We start from the raw sequence: 19,303 nt of genomic DNA on the forward strand, positions 1-19,303 counted from the left end.
GGTCTTACTGAACTACCTACTACAATCGTGTCAGCATACATACATGCATACGGGTATATGGGGCGGGGCGTTCTAGTGAAGCCGCCCTCTATGAGTTGAAAAGTGCACATACTTCGAGATAGCTTTGTAAAGAAAGAGACAGGTCCATGACAGGAAAAATTTGGGGTTTCTCCCCGAAAATACGGTAGTTGAGCCATCCTCTTAGTTGATGTATGTATGTACATCACAACAAAACTTGAGGTAATCAGGGCGCGCAATGGCTGACGTGCCTTTACATAACAGGTTTCGTGAGAACTTATCCCATAGCATATTGGGAAGTACACGTTCAAACGAAGAGGGATAAAATTAGGATCACTGGCACTAATCAGTTCGACGAGAGGGGGTGTCAAAGGGTTCAATTGTCCCAGACCCAGCTGAATATCAGCTAACCACCACTGTATCCCTAATAATTAAAATCGGCAAACAATTTATATTATGTATATATTTCTGTGAGCATAGAAAAAATACTCTACACGCCCAAGATTTGTCAAGGACCTTTATTTCGGAACGTTTAGTTTTATGACTTCAGAGCTTTCAAATACTCGTATCTCAAGCGATATTCTATTCACAATAAACGCCTGGTTAGCAACACAATCTTATACGTATGTATGTATGTATTTGCGTATTTTTAACATCTTTCCCCGCCTCATTTTCCACTCAGCCATCTCTCACAATCGCAACGCTTCAAATGTCGCAAACTCGTGTATGGGATCTATTCGCTCAGCGAATGTTTTTCCCTCAAATGAAAATTCCCTAAATGGCACTTTATTTAAAATCTCAAAATTAAACTTGCGCCCAATGCGTTGTGTGAATAGAGATGTGAATATAGAGCAAACTGCACCGGGTTTAAGCGTCCGCACATGTGCCGCTGGTAAATCTTCCTCCGCCAGTATGCCACTTAGTAAACGACGCGCATAATTGATGGAGTGCTCCGATAAAATACTCGCTAGTCCACGTTGCACGTAATTAGCGTCGGTGGATAGGAAGACAATCTCTATTACGCTATCGATTTCTAAAGCCCTGTAGATGTCAACGCTACTTTCAATGCGTTGGAGAACTCCAAAAATGCATTTCATTTCAGGCGATTGGAAGTTGTTCATGGCATCACCCAATGAAGCATTTTGCAGCTTTGAAGACTGCAATGAAGAGAAAATAGAAGGTATGAATATGGAGTACTTAAGAAAGGATGTGTATGTATGTATACATAAATACCATTAGATGATTGACAGCGATGGCAGCCAACTCTCCATTCGTAAGATTGCGTGCAGCAAATGAGATGTTATCCTTGAGTATCCCTCTGCATAGCGATTGTAACTCTTTAATAGCCTGAGGTGAGCTGAGCAGATTGGTTCCTATGCAAATGTTTTCATTTTGCATGAAATTATCTCTAAAAAGCTGTGGGGAGAGAATAATTAAAAAATATACATATACAGACATATGGTTATCTTAATAAAGAAAGGTCCTACGTCATTTTCTTTCGGTCGGTGGATTACTCACTAAAAGCCTAATAGAATTTAAAAACAACGACTACATCGATGAATTTGTTTCTGCGTGTATTTAAATCCACGATTTCGAAGAAAGTCCCATCCATTTTATTGAAAAATCCTCCAGTTACAAGGACTACTGTTTTGTAGCCTTTCTAGACATTGAGTGATCTTTTAACAATATAAACTCAGAGGCCATAGCAGAGGCCTTAAGAGGACTAGAGGTGGACAGTTCTCTGGTGAAGTTTATAAGGCAAATGATCTTGTGCAGGGTGATCACGGCACACGTCGATGACAATTCGGATTCAAGATATGTGACCAAGAGCACACCGCAGAGTGGGACGTTCTCGCCACTCATTTGGAACTTAACCGTGAACTCTCACTTGCGAGAGATTAAATGGGAAAGCGCCAATGTTGTTGCTTATGCGGATGACGTAGCCATCGTGTATAAGGGCAAGTTCCTGCAAACTCTGTGCGCGCACTTCGCGAAGCATCATGATGGTCAACGCTCTGCGGCCTCTGCGCTAATTCGGAGAAAGTAGAACTGGATACAAAACACCTCTAATGACTCCGCCTAAACAAAATAGCCGACTCTTAAGCTTTACGAATAAAGCGAAATCCTTAGGGGTCATTCATGCAAGAGGGCCAATGGTAAAAAGTGGGGGTTGAGCCCGAGTATATGCCGCTGGATCTACACAGCGGTGGTTAGACCAATTCTCCTTTATGGAATTATGGTATGGTGTCCGGCTTTGATTAAGGCCTCAAATCTTAATTTGCTCAGCAATGTACAGAGGATTAGTATGATCTGCATTAGCGGAGCAATCCGGACCACGTCCAATGATGCTTTAAATGTATTTTTGCATCTTCTACCACTAAATCTAGTGGGTCAGCAGATGGTATCTGTTACTGTACTTCGCTTAAGAAAGACAGAGCAATGGGAATCGGGATTGTTGGGTCACTCCTGCATTCTGGAAAAACATAGGTTTCTTCCGTATTATACAGAGCGTTGTGTTGAAACTCTGGTTCCGGATAGAAACTTCATTAAGAAAATCCCAAGCAGAGAGGAATGGGCAGAAAACTATTATACTCCACCCGGTAGTATAGTAATTTTCACAGATGCTCCAAATATGAGCGGTGGAGTGGGAGGGGGGTTCTTCTTCCGTAGCCCTACGGTGAGCCATTCATTTCGACTACCGAACTACTGTAGTGTCTTCCAGGCTGGCGTCTCATCCATAATGGAGTCTCTAAACGAACTTAGAACTGATTTAAAAGGTATAGAGGTGTTCATTTTTAGTGACAGCCAGGCAGAAATTAAAGCTGTGAATTCCGTAACAATTAAATCAAAAAATGTGCTGGACTGTCGCCGAGATGGTTAAGCAGAACAGTCTAAACGTTATTTGGGTTCCCGTTAATAGGGACAGAGAGGGTTACCGTATGGCTACGACCAAGCAGATCCGGACAAAGAACGTATTGCTGATTTTAAGAGAATTTATCTATGCTCGCGCGAGCGAGAGATGGATGCAAACTACGAACTGTCGAATTTCAAAGCAAACTTGGCCTGGTTTCTAAGCAAACTGTGCATGGTGTGCCTTACCCTAAATGCTGCAGAAGTTGCAAGACCTATGAGGAGGAGAAGTCAGTTCTCCACCTTCTCTTTAACTGCCCGGCATTATCGAGAAGCTGATTGCGCTTTCTGTGGTCCCCTTTCTTTAGTGACCTTGACAAATTGGGAGATTTAAACCCTAGGTGTCTGACAAGTTTCCTCAAGGATTCAAAATCGTTTACCTACATAAAGTGGTAGGTGTTTAGACTTAACTGTGGGCTCTAAAAACTTAAATAAAGAAAATTATACGTATTTGGAAAATATATATATATATATAAATAGAGTGTTCATTCGAGACGGGTCTCTCACCGCCGGGCCACTCCTCTATATGTATTTTTAAACAGGTGATAGCCGCTTAGGCTAACTTTCCCATAGCTTTATCCAGTGGAAATGAGGTCCTTAACTGCGTTCATGAATGAAGCGATAGTTTACGGGGTGTCCTTAGCCCACCGGTTAGCGTGCTAGCTTTGCAAATCGAGTGATACCGGTTCGATTCCCGCTGAACTCTAGAGAAAGAAGTCTAATGAGGAGATGTAATGATCTCCGAAATGACAGCTATAACTTTTACCGAAAAATGGTTCCGGAAGAACGGGAAAATGATCTCAGTATAACGGAAAAAAATAAGTAAAACGAGCTGAGAAACCATTCCAAAAGAATCGAAAACGGATCCTACAGAACCTAAAATCGGCCAAGAAGCCCACATTGCATATTATATGGACAACAAATTTAAAATAAATAGTCTAAATATATATAGGCCCGAAACTCCGTTTAGATATACATATATTATAGAGTTCCGAGTTGACCTAATAAATTTAGTTTGGTTCGAGGCACTATATAACCGATCTTGCAGACTTATGTACATATGTATGTATATCAACTTCATTGTTTTCGACTATCGACTTGAAATTCGGTTTACGTACATACGTATTGTGGAGTTCTGAGTTGGCCTACAAAATTTTGATCGACACTATATCATATAACGTTATAATGACGGTAAAAAGGCCAAACTGGCAAAGCTGCTCCAAGAATCTTCAAGATGGCTCTCCTACAAATTTAAAAATGAAAATTGCTCGTTCGTTTTTTTTTTTTATAATTTGACGTTATAGTCCCTTAAAAGAGTGCCCCACTGAGTTGTTAATCATACCTTATTTAATACATCTTGCCATGTATGTATGTAAGTAGGCTGTCGTAACAGCAATGTCTTTCTACGCGGAAAACACATGTTTTACTTTTACATATTTTTTCTAAATTTTCCGTCAGTATTTAAGAGAAACCCAATTGTTTTTCTTTACAAACAAATAACTTTTCCATGACAAATTTGCATTTCAATAATGCTCGTACTATTTAGCATTCCTAAGCACGAAATTAAAAGCTAATTTTTATATTTTTCGAAATTATTCTGCTAATTGAATTTTTTTGTATAAATTATTCATTACAGGCGCCTTAAGCTTACATTTGCTTACATATCGAGCCCTAACCGCCAAAATAACGTAAGCGATATTTTTTTCAATGCATCTAGATGCTCTAGGAATATTTCTGCATCAAAAAGAAAATTTTGAAAAAAATGTCGCTTACGTTATTTTGGCGGTTAGGGCTCATATGCCTGTTTTTTTTTAAGCAAAAGTCTGAAAATGTTTATACAATACGATGTCTTGAAAGTATTCAACAGCTTCAGTTGTGGGCCATGCTGAGAACTGTTCTCTACTAGTCAAACTAAACGGTCCTTAAGTTAGGCTTTTTAGGCATTTAGCCATATACATATATCCGTTAATTTTAGTAACAGCCCGACCACAATGAAAACGACGAGCTACGTATTCCTATGCAGATAATTATTTTGGCGACGGCAGGGCAGGGCTACGCGACGACTGTGGTTGTGGCCAGATTTGATCTATTTCTATTTTTCCAGCGACAGATAAGGTTCTCTACTTTTATGTCAAACTCATACAAATTCATGATGTCGCTGCCAGCGTTGCCAATTTTGGTTCTTTGGTACCAAAACTGGTACTTTGAAAATGATTTTGATACTTTTTTTCAAAATCTATTGGGCTACAAAACTGCATACTCAAAAAAAATCTAAAAATCTTATTAAAGAATGTAATGTGTTATAGTATGAACTATATTTTTATAAAAAATGTCATAAAAAAAAAATAAAAATAATTTACATATATACATTGTGAAAAATTGTCTGTGTGAAAAAATATTTTTTAATCCAGTGATTTAATTTTTTTTAATTTTTGAAATTTGATTTTATTGAAAAATAATAAATTAGAAAAAAACTATTTCTCTTTAAATACTGCAAAAAAATCTTTTTGGTACTCTCAAAACCGTTTTGGTCGCGTTCGAAAAATTCATTTGCCATCGACAAAGCGTTTAGATAATGAGATAACAAATTTGAAGCTTTCGCCCGTACATCGTCGGCTTCAATGTGTTCAGCACTTTAGAAAACTGCGAGTATAAAAAAATCTCTAGAAATTTTGTTATATGACATATATACATATCGCACACCGTCTTCAAAAGAGACACATTTCAAAATTTGGCATATTTTGAAATTATGCGCTAAAAATGTACACAGGGCACAACAAAAGGTGGAGAAAATTTTTGTTATAATTTGTTAAAAAAAAACCTAACGTAATATCTCCCTTGCCCATATGATTAGCATGTGCTAAGAAATAGTTTTTCGCATTTTCTGACGAACGTTTAATTTTGAGTTGTGTTGTGTCACCTTTGAAGATCATGTGCGATATGTACATATCGACTGCTAAGTGGAAGATCGACCTATCTCGACAGCCAGTTCGAAAACGCTCTATATCAAAAAACTTTTCAGGAACGTCCTATTTTCCTAATTTTTTCTTAACTTACCTTGACAGCTTGGTCGTACAAATCCTCAGTTATTTTAACAATTTCTAATTCACCTAAAAAAAAAATTTATTTTAAGAAAAATTTTACTTATTAAAATAATCATTAAAAACTTACCATTGCAAATTGTATTTGGTAATTGACCACTCATTGTAATTTTTTCTAAAGAACTTTAGATTTAATTTGTCCGGCAAACTATGCGCCGAAATTTAATTCTTAACATAAAAATAAATAGTTTAGCGGTTGAGCACGCACGCACTCCAAAATTTCGTTATGAAAACGTCAACGCTGCCAAAATTCTACTGACCAAATATACTGTAAATACCGTTTCAATTGAACTGATAAAGTGGCGAACAAATTATTAGCTACTGAGCGGAAAACAGCTGACCGACACAAAGCACGTCCACTGGCGGCAACGCCAACCACCTCTCATTCCCTACCCATGTGTCCATATGTACATATGTATGAATAGTAAAATGCTAGATGCTAAATAACAAATGAATTAAGATACTCGCGATAACGCTCGCAAAATTTAACCGCCAATTTGCTCAAACAACCCTGCAGGAAAATACCTCGAAAGTGGCGCTGGGTGACCAGCGAAACGGTGAAAACCATAAAGGCGATCCAGAAAAAAAGAAGCCTTGAGGAAGAGAAGGGAGGAAAGGCGTCGGAAAGAACCAGAGAGAGCTTGCTGATGCCGGCAGACAAAAATACGAGCTGAAAGTTCTATCAGCAATCAAATGATTTTAAGACCATGGCTGGTTCCTGCTGAGGCGAAAATGAGATCTGGTAACGCTGTAGAATACATACTAATGTAAGTAGTGCGTTTAATAAAGAAAAACCCGGACCCGTGTTTAAGTACAAAGCTTACGCCTACCAAACCGAGATGAGAACAGCAATAATTATTTAGGCGTAAAAGTAACAAAGGCTCTGGAGCCCACGTAATATGGGTTGTGCATATCAAAGTTGGCGGCGAAGAGCTGATTATACCAGCAGTTAAGCACAATTTGGTCTAATGAATTCTTGCCTGAGGATTCGAACTTTTATGTACGTATGTACTTTGTCCAATCCATAAGAAGGGCGATCCCGCCGTTTGCGCGAATTACCGCGGTGTAAGCTTTCCTAATATTGCCTTTAAGATCCTATAGATGATACCGTGTGAAAGAAACCTTATCAATATGGCTTCAGACCTGGTAAGACCACCACTAACCAGATTATCACAGTAAATGATACTAAATATTTAAGCAAATCGACGAACAGAACATAAATCTATGATCATTCTCGTCTTTTTGTATGGCGAAGAAATGTGGTTGCTGTCGAACAATGAGAGAGGCTTTCGAGAGAACTATTCTGCGCAATATCTATGGTCCTGCTCGCGTGGACAACGGCTACCAACGGAGACGGAATAACGAGCTGTGAAAGGCATTAAGATTCAACGTTTGCACGTCTTAAACGTGGATGATAATGCTCCAGTGAAAAGATCCCTCGATTCGTTTCACCTATGGGTGGATAATGAAAACAAGTCGCCCATGAGTACAACGTAAGAATCAAGTGCTTAAAGACCTGCCTACACTTGGTGTGAACAACTAGCATAACCTTGAAAAAAACAGAAAAAAAGAAAAGCAGCATATTGGCGAAGTTTCTAGGTTTCGGCCCAAAATGGCAAGCATTTGTAGTGCAATTTAAAAAGGAAATACATCAGTTAGGTCTATTCTAGACTATAGACGATTTAGTTATGAACGAACTGGTTCAAATTTTACTAAATACTAACTCATGTTTTTCCTGGTGGGGAGCATTCCCCTATATGAATATATTTACTGTGTACTAGATGCAGAGTGCTTTCATAATGAAGCAATTGTGCTTCATACGTATGTGTACTTATGATAAAAGTGAGAGTCCGCTGATCAACTATATTTTGAATGGTGTAAAGAATAGAAAGACATAGAAATTATTTGCACTGGGCTGAAGTTGTGAAAATAAAGTGATACAATTTTTTTTCCTAGAGAATAACTGTAATGTGTGCACGAAGATGAGCTACAGAACTAACAGAATTTGAACAGATTTTAGAATATATTAGCTCAGAGCAAGCTTAAAGATAAGATCGTAAGATCACTGATCAGCATGCAACGGAACCCGATTGTGATTCATTGATCCACAATGGATCTTCAATCCTAACATTGAACGTAAACTCGTTCTAAATGAAAAAAAAACGTAAAGCTACATTTTTAGATTTTCTCTCTGAAGTCAGGATTATTTTAAGGGACTTTGAAATTTCACAGATGTTTACTTAGAAAAAATTCATTGTTTGGTTCTCCAGTATGAACAGGTATAGAAAATTGGCCGCTACCATTTCGCAGGGTCTGGGTTCGAGCCCAGTTTCCGACCAATATCAAAGAATAAAAGGTAAACAAGTTTTTTTCCAAATTTCGCACATTGTTCAACCATTCGATAATGCGATTAGAAATTTGGTGGTACAAATTCGATTTATTCGATTCTTTTCGAATTAAAAAAAATTGTTGCTAAAAATTCAAAGTTTTTTTTTTGTAAGAATGATAATCCAAATCTAAAAAGAGATTGAATTGAACTTATGCATACTAATGTGAATAATTATCCGTATCGCTCTTCACAATCAAAAATAAATACAATTAAGTAGTATTTTTTCTCAAATAATACTAACCAAAGACCAAATAAAAATTCATCTATATAAATTAAAGTGACCGAGACGTAAACAAAAATAAAAATAAAAAATTACCAAATATACCATCTATTCTTTTGAAGTATCAAATTATCAATTTTAAAAAATAACAAAATGTATGTAGGAACTAAAAAAGTCTTACATCTGACAACAGCGTATGATGTTGATAGTTTAATTTCATACGAATTTGAGTACCACAAAAGTTCGATTTAAAAAATTCAAAAATCGAATCTTGGAGCTTCGAATATTTCGACCTTACTAGGTTAGTATAAAATAAATAATTAAAATAACAATTTTATTGATATATTGATTTTTTCATGTGTTTTGAAATTTTTTGGATTTTGTCGCACGGTGTTATATTTTCGGCATTGGTATAAGAGGATTAATGTTGTGTTTATTTTTGAGCAGATTCAAAATTAACATATAATTATAATATATTTTATATCCCCAAACGCTAGTATGAATTTGCTGAACTGACTCAACCATTAGGTGGGAGTGTAGCGCGACTCCCCCAAACAAATATCCGAGCATACATACAATTGCCATTAAAACTATTTGGAGAGCACATGGGTATGCATGTATGTATGTATGTATGTACATACGTACATACATACAGTGAATCTAGCAAATAATCTGACAAACTTTGTTTTCGCTTAAACTAAGTTTTTGCCTTGTGCCACGAATACGCCCGCCCATCGCACCCACGGAGATGGAGTTTGCAGAGAGTCCTTAAAGGACAATGTAAATTTATTAATAAAAATTGTGTGTGGATTTGTAACAACAAAGTTAAGCAGGGATCACACGATTAGTACATGTGAAAAATTTTGTACATTTTTACAGTCGCAGAGTGTTTTTGTCTAGAAGTTTTTACCTAGAATGAGTTCAGTTCAATAAAAAAATAAAAAAAATTGCGAACCCCACTCTACAGTCACTGATCAAAAATGTACAATCAGTTTAATCCCTGCTTTAGCAAGCTAAATCGAAAACAAGCCGGAATAGTTACAAAAACGAACTACTGGACTCCTTTCAAAAGTGTTGAAAGTACCAAAAATCAGATTTTCGCGAAACAATCAAAAATTGTCAATTCTCGACTTGGTAATTCCAATTTTTGCGTTTTCCAATACAAAAAAAAACCTTCTGCTCCATTTTATAAGGGGTGAACGGGTGGTCTAGCACATCCGGTATGTATTATTTACAAATAACGGTTTCTTTCTTGCAATTCTGCATTGCCACTTACACATGTTTTTGCACATTTCTAATGGCATCTTCACAAAGGACCTAAACTTTTATATCTTTTGCCGTTCTGAAGGATAGTTCTGAATGAAAAGATTTCACCAAAGTTGGCATAATGCCGAAACCAAATTATCTCCAAACCTTTGGAAATGGATGACGATAATTCGGCATCGTTTGATAATATCGTGGCCATTTGGCAGCTTTTTGTCGAATAAAGAACTGATTTCGTGCACGATTTAACATTTCAACTATGCGTGAAACGTTTTGCTTTTTGCTGCCATTTTTAATAGTACTCTACTAAATCTCTCTAATAGACTTCCCGGGTATTCCCGAGTAAAATGTGTTTTTCTTTTATGAAGTAGCTTTCTGTGCGTAAAATTGATTATTTCCTGGCTTTTTATTGTCAAAATCAGTAGAAAACTAACGGAAAAATGGATCTGTGCACTCAATTTCAAACAAATTGTTCTGTTTTGTGGTGATTTTATATTAGTGTTGGCTAGCGAAAGCCTTTATTTTGTGCCAACCGTATATCAATTGTACGGAGAGCTATTGAAAGCTTCGGTACGCGTGCCTATAAAGTGGCCAATATTGTTTTACATTAATTCGGCGGCAGTCGTCAAATTTGTCCGATTATTCCTTAGAGCCAGTGTATGTATATAGGTGCTTGCACTACGCATAGTGTGACCAGCAACCCCAAAAAAAAGGAGAAAGTAAATTTCGAAATATGCTAAAAAATAGTTCTTTATGCCAAAGATAATGCTAAATTTAAAGTTCACTTTATATAGTACACAATTACTATAAGCCTCCCACATATTGAAAAATTTTGACTATTAATATTTTTTATTATTTAATTGTAATTTTTTTCATAAAAAGTATAAAACTTGTTGGAATATGTGAACAATTATACAAACTTACGAGTTACAAAATTGCATAAATATTCAAAATCTTTCTAAGAAATCAAATTAAAAAGCTCGAAATTTCCTATTAAGTTTCTGGTTTTTTTTTTTAATATTGCACAAAGTTTGAAGCTTGGATTTATGCCGGTTCTGTTAAAGAATAAACTATGTATATATTTAAAAAAAAAGAATTAAAATTAAACAATAAAAAAAAATTATAGTCAAAACTTGTCAATATGCGGGTGACGTATAATTTTGATAAGCCCTATGTTTATCTCAGCACTTATTTAGTCCTCGCATACCTCATTGAATTTATGTGAATCAAATGATATTTGTTTGCTATAATTTGATCTTAAGTTCTTATTTTAGTGAACCCTTTCATTAAAAATTCGCTTAAACTCCACATTACCAAAAATTTCATAACGAAAAATCACTATTTCCGGAAAAGCTATAAATGCCAACCTGGCCATGCTGACTTTGTACATACATATGTTTGTATCGCACCTTTGTTGCAAGAGTGTCATAATTCAAAAAATAATTTTTTTTTAGTTAAGGATGCAGAAATAACCGCCAACTCTTCGTCTAAACTTGTCGTGTAAAAATTTCATATGTATCGATTAACAATAGCGCATTAGAAGAAAATGCGTCTTCATTTTTATCATGGGAGCGTATGTTAATGTCAAACTTTAAAGCCGTTTTTCTCTAGTTTTTGATTATTTATATTATGACACTCTTGCCGCAAAGGTACATGCATACATACATACATACATACACTCACAATCACCAACAGTTGGAGCATCTCAATTTTTGCGCGGCTACTGATATGCGAGTAATTTCATTAAATTGAAGCGTTTATTTTAAATTGAATGAAATATTACCAATAGTATGAACGTGACATTTCCCTTTATTGCTGTTGTTTACGACAAATGCCGACAGTATGAATTTGCAAATCTGTTGTCTGCTGGAAGAACGACATGTTCTAAAAAAATCAAAAATTCGCAAAAATGGCTGAGGAATTTTTGAGTCAGATTTTTCTCGTTAAACAGAAATGAGTAATCACTAACAATAAAATAAATATAATCGTAAAATTTAACAGAAGAGTAAAGTTGCAAGCTGGCCCAAAATAGACAAATTCTATTTCTATAAAACACAATTGAAATTATGATTTAATTTATACGAGACAAAAAACTGAACTTCGGAAATTATGGGTTATGTCGTTCATTCAGCAAACGAACGATATTTAGAAATATACATATATATGTATGTATGTATGTATGTAATTTTACAATACATTTTTCAAGTATGAAAAATTAACAACTAAACGTGAATAGTGGTGACGCCAAAAATTAATATTCTCGCACATAAATATTAGGATTTCTCACAGAAAAAGTTTTTGTTGCCGCCAAAAAAGCGTTATATAATTTTCGGAATTCTACTATAATAATAATAACACGGTTAGGTTATAGCCTAGATTAACATATAGGATATTTTTTGAAAAGTAAAAATCAATTAATTTGTAAATAAAATAAAATATTACAGCAATCTGGGTGCCGAACGAAAGAGGTTCCTAAACGATTTATTTCAAAAATATTTTTTAAATCGTTGCCACCTGTTAATAAAGCTAAGATCCATAGGGTAATAAGTTAAATAAAATATCACAACAAGTTGAGTGTAAAGCGAAGGGGTTTCTAAACGATTTATTTCGAAGACAATCCTTAAGAGGGTTACCACCTGTTCAAAACGGTAAAATCAGTTAAACTAACAACTTAAACGAAATCTTTCAATATGGGTATCAAACGAGAAAGCTTGAAGAAAGTTATATTTTAAGAATATTTTAAATAGGCTGACACCTATTTTAAAATGCAAAAATTAATTTTAATAACAAGTTAAATGAAATATTTATATATGAGAATCAAACGAGATGGGTTTAAGAGAGCTGTATCCATTACGAAAACATTTTTGATTAGGGTTGCCACCAGCTAAAGAATTCAGAAATTTAGCCAGATGATTGGGAACCCCTTTACACTCAGTGGCTACTTGGGACGTTGTTGTGTTGGATTTAAAACATTTGATAGCAACCTGGCAGGCCGGTCTGAATGTGCGGAGGTCACAAGCTATTGCGATTAGTAACCCTACAGTGGTCAAGTAAACAAAAACCCTGTCTTTTAGCTTAGAGTCATCTGTGTAGATAGCCGTCAACTGTGAATCTAGGTCTGTGGCTCCTTCCCGTTCGCCCCTCTTTGGGATTGTTATAGAGATATTGCTTCCTAGAGCGTGTATAGGAATAATATGATCTAATACAGGGGCCAAAAGAGTTTCACGGACTTTCGCTTGTACCATTTTGAGGTCTCCCCATGGCTGGATCGTATTTAACATGGCAGCATTGCAACTAGACAGGAATTTTCGGTATTCCGTCTACCAGAAAGTTTAAAAAACTAATTTCAGAGCTTTGGTAGGCGTCGCAAGAAGGCCTATCGCGGCAAGCATGGACTCTGTCCATTGTAACCAGTCTATTTTCGCTCTGCGACTTCTTCTGTAACCGCCTAAGCGATTCTATGAGAGTTCAATAAATCACGCCAGTTATTTCTATTCTATGCCAACTGAAGCCAATTGGAAATGCCATGTGAAGCCAAGTCCTTCTCCAACTAGTCCGCAGTGGAGGCCTTCCTCTTCCTCTGCTACCAGCATCGCAATCCGCGTTGTATATTTGCAGACCTGGAGCATTTCTTACACTTTAGTTCGCCGCAGTGCGTCTAAGTCATCGTATGCGGTTTCATTAGATGTTTTCATTGTCCATGCCTCCGTACCCCTACACCAGCACGGGCATTATGAGTGATTTATAGAGTGTGGTTTTTGTAGGGCGAGAGAGGACTTTACTTCTCAATTGTCTACTCAGTCCAAAGTACCACTTGTTGGCAAGAGTTCGATTTCAGGGCTTATCGGTGTTAATGGTGTTGCCTAAATAAACTTGTTACCGACAACAGTGACGTGAATGCCGAGACGCGTATGCGCTATTTTCCTGCTGACCGGAGATACTTTATTTTGTCCTCATTCATTATCACTCTGATTTTGATTAGGAAAGTACCAAAGTGGCAATTTTTCTTTTTATGTACTTGGCATTAATTAGAAATCAGAAGCCTCACCCTTGTTTCTTTGTGAATCAGCAATCATTTTATTCACTTTAAATACACACATAAATAGCCTAGATAAATGCTAAAATATTTCTTAAACCTCTTTGTGGTGCTTATTGTGTGGTAGCTGATTTCTAGATGATGCTTTAATTATAACAACTACACATCATAATTGCAATGTGCAAATTAGCAAAGCTTGTTGATTGATTCTTTCTCGATGGCTAATGGCGAAAAGGACTTGCGTATTCATTTAGCAAAAGGAAGAAAACCTTTTCTGCACCCTTTCTAATTCTAAATATTCAATTATATAGGATTTACTTTGCATTCTGTTTCTAATCTATAATAAGTACACAACATGTTCTGAAGTTTTGTGCATCGGATTTATGCTCTGATCAAATGTTTTGCCATTGTACGAAAAGCGTTTATAGGGCACTATGTTGATCACTTTGAATCCCTGCTTACGACCTGCTTTCTGTGAGAACATCGATGTAAATATAGCGGTCACTGCCTTCGGACGCATAGCACGTAATTGTGGATGCATTTCTTCAACGCCAATGCCTGCGGATAGCTCGCGCGCCAATTGGATGGTATGGCGGCATAATTCGGTTGCCACACCGCGACGACCCCATTCCGGTAATGTGCCAAGGAACATCAATTCCAATAATGTATCTATTTTATATAGCTCAAAGACATCCGTTTCCGAATCCACATCAATCATGAAATCCATAAGACGTTGTGCCTGCGGTGAGTGCGCACGCTCGTTGCGGAATTTGATGAAAAACGGTTCTTGACCGTTGGGCGGTATATACTGCAATAAATGTATGTATGTATGTAGGTTCGACGAAATATATGTATGTAAATACCTTACCTGTATTTTGTTGAATGATACGCCGACTATTTGACCAGTTGGCACATGTTTAGCCACCAAAGAAACACCATCATCTGCAGTTATGCGGCACAGTTCGGTGAGTTCATTGCGCGCCTGCGCATTCTCAGGCTGGTTAATTTCGCAAGCAATACAAACGGATTCATTCAAATAAAATGATTTATCAAGCACCTGAAAATATGTATGAATAGTTGAAAATTGTATTCAACACTTTTTAATAAACCTATATATCCATGGTCCAATGCAATAATGCCACAACAAAAGAAACCCTTATTTGCTAGTTCGGGATAATTTCAAGCTTAATCCCGAACTAGTTCAGGACTTTTTCGGGTTTAGTTCGTAACCATTTCGGGGCTACTTTGGAGTCATTTCAGATCAAGTTCGGGATCTTTTTAGAACTAGTTCGGGACGAGTTAGGGCCTACTTCAAGAGTGAATTGTGAAGTAAAGTACTCACTCATTGTCCTCATGCTGGTATGTATGTATATAGCGCAGAAGTATGGACAATGACAACATCCGAGTGAATTAAAATACAGCGGTTCTACTTGCTCGGTCATTTAATACGATTGGATACACAAAAGCTCCAGACCGGGAAGCATACAAATCGGAACTCGCTTTTGGCATAATTTTAAAGGAATAGGAACGTCTTCTCTGTGATAGAAAGACCAGGTGAAGGATGGCTTGGCTTCAGTTGGCTATTCCAAATGGCGCCAGTTGGCACAGAAGAGAAACGACTGTTGCGCCTTATTGGACTACAAGAAGAATAAGGGACCATGGATCCCTTCCTTGCACACCATTACATTGACATCGCCAAACAAGATTTCATTTCGTCTTTTCCTTTCATCGGGGCGTGGGTGCGAATAAACAAGATGTTGAGATATCTTGCTTCGATGCAAATTGTGGGGGAACTCGTTCAGCGTGGGGTGAATGGCAGTACTCAGCGACACGAAGTCCCTATCCCACCACAAATCGAACATCGTATTTGCGCTCTTTTACGTGGCAGCTGCCTCGTCTATCGGGCACTCCAGGTGCATGCCTCAAAGCATAGTCCTTTATGCGTATGTCATGGTCGTCATCAAAAAAGGGGGTCTTATCCGAGGCTTAAGATTCGCATTAGATATTTACGAAATCAAGCAAGTTCAAATTGAGTTATATAAATAGCAATAATTCATACCTTATGGCTTTAAAAGTACCATAAAGAGGCTCAATATTCTATTCTATTCTATTTTTCTATGCACATCCTAATTTTGATGTCAGTCACCCAATTGAGGCTGTGAGCCATGCATGAATACCGTTAAAGTTACTAAAGTAATTGTCTATCATTCTTACATGCATGTATATATACATATAAAAAACGATCCCTATGGCCATTCAATCACTACCTGCTTTTGTAAAACTCACATTTACGTAGAGTAAATAAAAAATCTAAGATATAATTTAATTAATTGATAAGATAAATTCAAATAAAATCAGCCATCGGCGTAGCCAGAATGAAATTTAGGGGGGGGGGGGGGGCTCGACCCTATTAAGCTGGCATTTCAGGGTACTATTTTATATATATATAAGGAAAATTTGAAAGTTAGCGTGGGGGGAGCGGCTCGAGCACCCCCCTGCCCCTACCTGGCTACGCCCATGAGATTAGCTAATTAATTTTAAATATTGAACACATGTACTTAATTACATATGTGTTTTGAAGTGACATGTGCAATCACTTAATAGACATGGATGATCCGATAAATTTCGATAACTATAAACTTTGGTGATAAGAAACTTGATAACTTTCGATAACTAAATTTGCGATGACTGGATATATTTCAATTCTTTTAAAAAAATGTCAATGAATTTTCTTACCCTTTCAGTTACCCTACACTACTCATTATTTTCATTTTGCAATCTTTATTACAAAGCTGCATTTCAAATACGAAGTAAAACGAAATGCGAAAACAATTCAAATTGGACAGTTTGCAACAAAAAAAAAATACAAAAATACCGAAATTTTGAAACGACGATTTTGACCGTAATTTTCAACCAATTTTGAAACTATCGTCATCTACAGAAAGATACCCTTCTCACGGTGTTCTTGGTTTTGGAATCGATTCGGTACAATCGCCAAACGAAGGCGGACAAAATTTAAGTTAGCGTATTAAAGAAAAGGACCCTAACGCGAGTAAAAATCGATTTTCAGATATATAATCGTAAATTTATAATTCATGTATACAGTGATGAGCGATGATGATGGATTAATCAGTAATGTAATAATCTAAAAATCGATTTTTACTCGATTATATATCTAAAATCGATTTTTACTCGGGTTAGGTCTATGTATAGATATAACAAAGTTCAGCTAAAGGAAAAAAAAAATTAAAAAATTTTTCGAAGCTTAAAATTTTCACAAGTTTATTTGTTGAACATCTCAAAACCTACAGTAGTTAAAAAATGGTTCTGGTCTCGTGTTTAACGTGATATTTGGAGCTATATAAAAAAGTTCAAAAAACGAATTTTTTGTTCGAAAAATCAAAATGAAATTACAGATTTTTTTTATGAAAAAAATCGCAGAAACGTTAATTAAAAAAACTTATATAAATCTCGGCTCAATTTTTTTTGTACAATACCTCTAACGGATCATATAAGATCCTGAAATGTTCAAGTTGTTTTTTTTTAGATATCAATTTTTGAACTTTGAAAAAAATTTATTTGAAACTCAAAATTAAAAATAAATTCAAATTAAATAAAAATTGTTTAGCTTAACTTTCTGTGGAGTTTGCAACAAAATGTGTCAAGGTTAAAAAACTGATATCTTTGAAAAAACATATTCTTGAAAATTTAAGGATCTTGTAATGACAGTTGAACGCTTTGTATATAATAGAAAGTTTATAAGTTTTGGCTTTTATCATTTTTTTAATTTCAATAATAAATAAATTTTTTTTTTGGTTTTTTATATAGCATATTTACTTTTTAGCCCTTAATAGAACCTTCAAAACGAGACTAGAACCACTTTTGTAAATATAATAGCTATTTCAAATTAAACTTGCAAAATCCCGGAAATTGTGAAATTTAGACTTCGTTTAACTTTCGAAAAAAAAATTAAATTCTTTCCCTTTGGCAGAACTTCTGTATATGATAAGAGAAAATTTCTGAACAACTTACCTGCAAGGCTTCGTCTAGATCAGCTTTAGTAAGGCTTCTAACTTCGAATTCGCCTAAAAATACAACAAATATAATCAGCGTAACACTTTCCATAAAATTAAAATTAAAAAAATTTACACTTGCCATTGCCAAATTTGCCCCACAGTCGACCAGTGTTATCTCTCATGTTTGACCACTCTCCAAATCAATCGCCAAAAGTAGAAAAAAAAACAATGTGTACCTGTTTGTAGAATAAAGCAAAATGTTTTTAATTTCATAGGTCAATAATCTTAATCAGAAAAGCGCGTCTGCTTTGAAAACTCACACAGTTGCTAATTTATTTTTGTTCACACTTTAATATACAGATAAGCACACGCGACCGTTACAACAGTTGGTTACCGTGCGACTAAACTTTTTATGTTGAGAACTTGTCCAAGTTGGCTATCAGCGATGTGTGTATATGTATATGTATGTATGAATACACAGGGCCATAAGCCATTTTTCTAATATGTGCATACTTAGGTCGATATTGTATACACTGTATGTTTTAGGGCCGTTTTCAGAAGTAACCATTAGCTTTAAAGCTCACTTTATATATAACGGTTGGATTAAAAATAAAGCTTTGTCTAAAGTAAAACATTTCTATTATCGGTGTTTGGCGTGTGTATGTTTTTGGTTGTAAACCAATTTAAAACCGATAATAAAATGTCCCACTTTAGAGAAAGCTTTATTTGTAACGCACTCTTTAAATATAAAGTGAGCTTTAAAGTTACAGGTTACTTGAGAAAACGGCCCTTAATGTGTTATTAAAAATGATCAAAATTGCATGACTATGTTTCATAACTATAAGACTATCTTTAAGACTTAGGTACTTACAAAATCACTTGTGATTCTAAAATGAATTATGTATAAATCTATATAGGAACACGATGGCAGCCGCAATGTAAATATGTCGCTATTTTCTGATTAAGTTAATCGCTTTAATCTCGTCTGTGATATATTGTGTGTCCCGTTCCGATGTTCTTTATCTGGAGGTAGATATTCAGTATTCGACAAAGAAAGGTTCTAACAGCCTCGCAGACCAGCCGATAATACAACAGCAGAGCAAGCTGAAGACTCAATGCTATCTCTCGGTATAACTTTCGACCGCATTTGCCAATGAAATGCAGAGACACAACAAAATCTACAAACACAAAGAAACTTTGTATATAAAATAGAAGGCAATGCGCCGATCGGTTCTAAACTACGTCAGTTTATTCCCGGGTACACAGATCACTCCAGACAACTACGGGATGACTGCTCATATCCACAGAACATCATCTACATACCGAGGCGCAGATGCTCCCATTGAGCAA

At 36.0% G+C, this 19,303-nt stretch overlaps 2 protein-coding genes across 2 annotated transcripts; both read right to left on the minus strand.

Moving 5' to 3' along the window:
• Positions 1-470: 470 nt before the first annotated feature.
• LOC108358283 (uncharacterized) lies at positions 471-6,383 on the minus strand. Its single transcript, XM_017609508.1, has 4 exons — positions 6,100-6,383; positions 5,986-6,038; positions 1,252-1,434; positions 471-1,175 (listed from the first exon to the last, which is right to left on the minus strand). The coding sequence occupies exons 1-4, from the start codon at positions 6,131-6,133 to the stop codon at positions 708-710; spliced, it is 738 nt and encodes a 245-aa protein (XP_017464997.1). The 5' UTR covers positions 6,134-6,383; the 3' UTR covers positions 471-707.
• Positions 6,384-13,959: 7,576 nt separating this feature from the next.
• LOC108358282 (uncharacterized) lies at positions 13,960-18,356 on the minus strand. Its single transcript, XM_017609507.1, has 5 exons — positions 18,274-18,356; positions 18,093-18,189; positions 17,970-18,022; positions 14,806-14,994; positions 13,960-14,745 (listed from the first exon to the last, which is right to left on the minus strand). Exons 2-5 carry the CDS (start codon positions 18,133-18,135, stop codon positions 14,275-14,277), a joined length of 756 nt encoding a protein of 251 aa, XP_017464996.1. The 5' UTR covers positions 18,136-18,189; positions 18,274-18,356; the 3' UTR covers positions 13,960-14,274.
• Between the last annotated feature and the right edge of the window lie 947 nt (positions 18,357-19,303).

Source organism: Rhagoletis zephyria, unplaced genomic scaffold, assembly GCF_001687245.7.
Source record: "Rhagoletis zephyria isolate East Lansing unplaced genomic scaffold, Rhagoletis_zephyria_1.1 Rzeph_scaffold_00231, whole genome shotgun sequence".
Lineage (NCBI taxonomy): Eukaryota > Metazoa > Arthropoda > Insecta > Diptera > Tephritidae > Rhagoletis > Rhagoletis zephyria.

Excerpts from the sequence above, each read along its gene's own strand:
- LOC108358283 (XM_017609508.1), bottom strand. The coding sequence starts at position 6,133 with ATGAGTGGTCAATTACCAAATACAATTTGCAATG. Across the intron at positions 6,039-6,099 it reads ACCAAATACAATTTGCAATG|GTGAATTAGAAATTGTTAAA; the intron begins GTAAGTTTTTAA and ends TTTTTTTTTTAG. Across the intron at positions 1,435-5,985 it reads TGTACGACCAAGCTGTCAAG|CTTTTTAGAGATAATTTCAT; the intron begins GTAAGTTAAGAA and ends CTCTCCCCACAG.
- LOC108358282 (XM_017609507.1), bottom strand. The coding sequence starts at position 18,135 with ATGAGAGATAACACTGGTCGACTGTGGGGCAAATTTGGCAATG. Across the intron at positions 18,023-18,092 it reads GTGGGGCAAATTTGGCAATG|GCGAATTCGAAGTTAGAAGC; the intron begins GCAAGTGTAAAT and ends TTGTATTTTTAG. Across the intron at positions 14,746-14,805 it reads TATCATTCAACAAAATACAG|TATATACCGCCCAACGGTCA; the intron begins GTAAGGTATTTA and ends CATTTATTGCAG.